This window comes from Branchiostoma belcheri, unplaced genomic scaffold, assembly GCF_001625305.1.
Source record: "Branchiostoma belcheri isolate BF01 breed outbred unplaced genomic scaffold, Haploidv18h27 scaffold251, whole genome shotgun sequence".
In the NCBI taxonomy this organism is placed as follows: domain Eukaryota; kingdom Metazoa; phylum Chordata; class Leptocardii; order Amphioxiformes; family Branchiostomatidae; genus Branchiostoma; species Branchiostoma belcheri.
The window spans coordinates 8077-10103 of record NW_017803856.1 but is presented as its reverse complement, the minus strand read 5'-3'; the positions used below and the strand labels follow the sequence as shown (position 1 = coordinate 10103).

Here is a 2027-nt window from a genome sequence, read left to right as displayed (position 1 = left end):
TGCGGAAGAAGCACGTGTGAGTACGGCCTCCTTACGGTAAAGTTGCAATCGCACGGAGATCGTACGTTGTAAGCACGTACAACTCACTTACCACTTGCGCAACGTACGATGCACGCAACCGCTCACGGCCAGACTTGGCGTGCAGACCACACTCTTACACTTTGTGCAACCGTGCGAGTGACGTGCGAGTGACGTGCGTAGACGTCACTCCTTCCCCACGTTTTCAGAAAAAACGTAGCGAACGTAGCCTCCCAAATAAGGTACGGAGAAAAAGCACGTACAATGTACAGCGGGTTGTGACCGTCGCTTTAAAGTTCTACGGCGTGACTGCGTGCTCCCAAATCCGTAGGATTCCGTACGGAGGCGGTACTCACCACGCACGGATGCCCTACGTTTGCCCACGTTTTTGCACGTAGACAGCACGCAGAAGCACGTACGGCGGGTTGTGACCGTAGCTTTAGAGACGCACGCGTGCTTGCAGTTTTTACTTCATAGGCTGATAGTTTCTTGAAATGTGAATTCGTTTCTAGTCGTCACGTAAAGTTTTGTATGGTCTATGACGTTTTGCAGGGAGACGACAGAGACTATTCGTACTTTAATTTCGCCAAGGACAAATATTTTATGTTAACTACAGGTAAGAATATCTCACAACTTACCATACTAAGCTATGTTTACCTTCGAATGGTCGATACTTTTATTTTGTGTCTTTTCCTTACTTACTAAAAAAGGAATCCAATGAAATTTTAGGGAGGATTGGAAAAAAACTTGATATTCAAAGCAAATTTTCTCGCAAATCTTTTTTTTTATACGTAAGTTGGATGAACTCTATTCCATGATATCTGTATGCGATATTGCTTACTTTTAACGGCTGCAGGTATTGTATTGTAGGCTGCTGATAACTGTTTATAAGTGTAGTTTGTTTGGCGCTATTTCAAACGCTTCAAGAGTCAAAAGTGCTAAAAGTAATAATGAATGTAGACAGATATCCTCATCCAATTTTTGTTCTGTTTTGTTTTACCATCTAGGAATTGCATAAGATGTCTTTCACTTGTGCAGTAGAATGCAGACGCAAGAATCACGCTAATGCCGTGTAACTAAATATTAATTTGAGTCATTTCACTTACAGTCGTATAAATGTGACACTGATGTGAATTTAAAAGTTAAAAACTGTACATACAGATAATAACATAATATAATGTGACTTTTGCGAGAACAGCGTTATTGTCCAATTTCTCCGAACTGTGAAGTCACATCGACAATTTAGGATTGAGCAATCATGATCATCTGAAAACTGGAGCAGAACGATTTTTTTTATTTGCAGAAAAGCGGTCATAGATATAACATACAGAGAGACTAGTAGCTTGTGTCCCCATACCAAATTTTCGGTCATTTGGTTTTCGTATATGGGAACGGGCGCAAAAAATGTCCTTTTTTGGTTGAAAAAAAAACAACAAAAGTTACGTTTTATATAATTTTAAAGCAACACATGTCAAAAGCGCCGATAATCTATGTAAAAGATCGCTAGACATATATATATTATATGTGTCCAACGATCTTGATCTCTGTATTGGCCGTTTGGTCTTATGGGGCATAGTAGCCCAAAATGTACATTTTCTGTCAGAAAATAGCAAACAAGTCCCATTTTACACATTTTACTGTATATAGATATATAACGTTATATACATATATGAAGTTCTGTGGGCATGTCTCCAACCACCCCCTCCCCTCCCACACACACCACTAAGAATAGAATCCTTGCACAGTTTTATAGACGGAAAAAAGAGAAAGGACACAGATTTAAAGTTGCCAAAATGGCCATACTAGTATTCGCCTGTATGTGTCACAGGGGCTCAACGTCAGAGAGTCATGTGCAGGCAAACTGGATCCTCTATGACTGGTAACCTCCTCTGGCCAATGATATTCCACTTTAAGGCCAATTTCTACTACTAGTATATTTATTCAGCCTGCAGAGGAGTCTTTGGCGACTAAGAGGTTCACACCGGATTTTATTATTGCAGTGTTGATTT

At 40.3% G+C, this 2027-nt stretch overlaps 1 protein-coding gene across 1 annotated transcript in view; it reads left to right on the top strand.

Annotated features, from left to right (window-relative positions):
* LOC109471651 (chromaffin granule amine transporter-like) overlaps nt 1-2027 on the top strand; it is a 10633-nt gene that overhangs the window by 7729 nt on the left and 877 nt on the right. The window contains exon 7 of the mRNA XM_019770988.1: nt 571-634. Within this exon, the coding sequence (XP_019626547.1) occupies nt 571-634 (64 nt within the window). The remainder of the gene's footprint in view (nt 1-570; nt 635-2027) is intronic.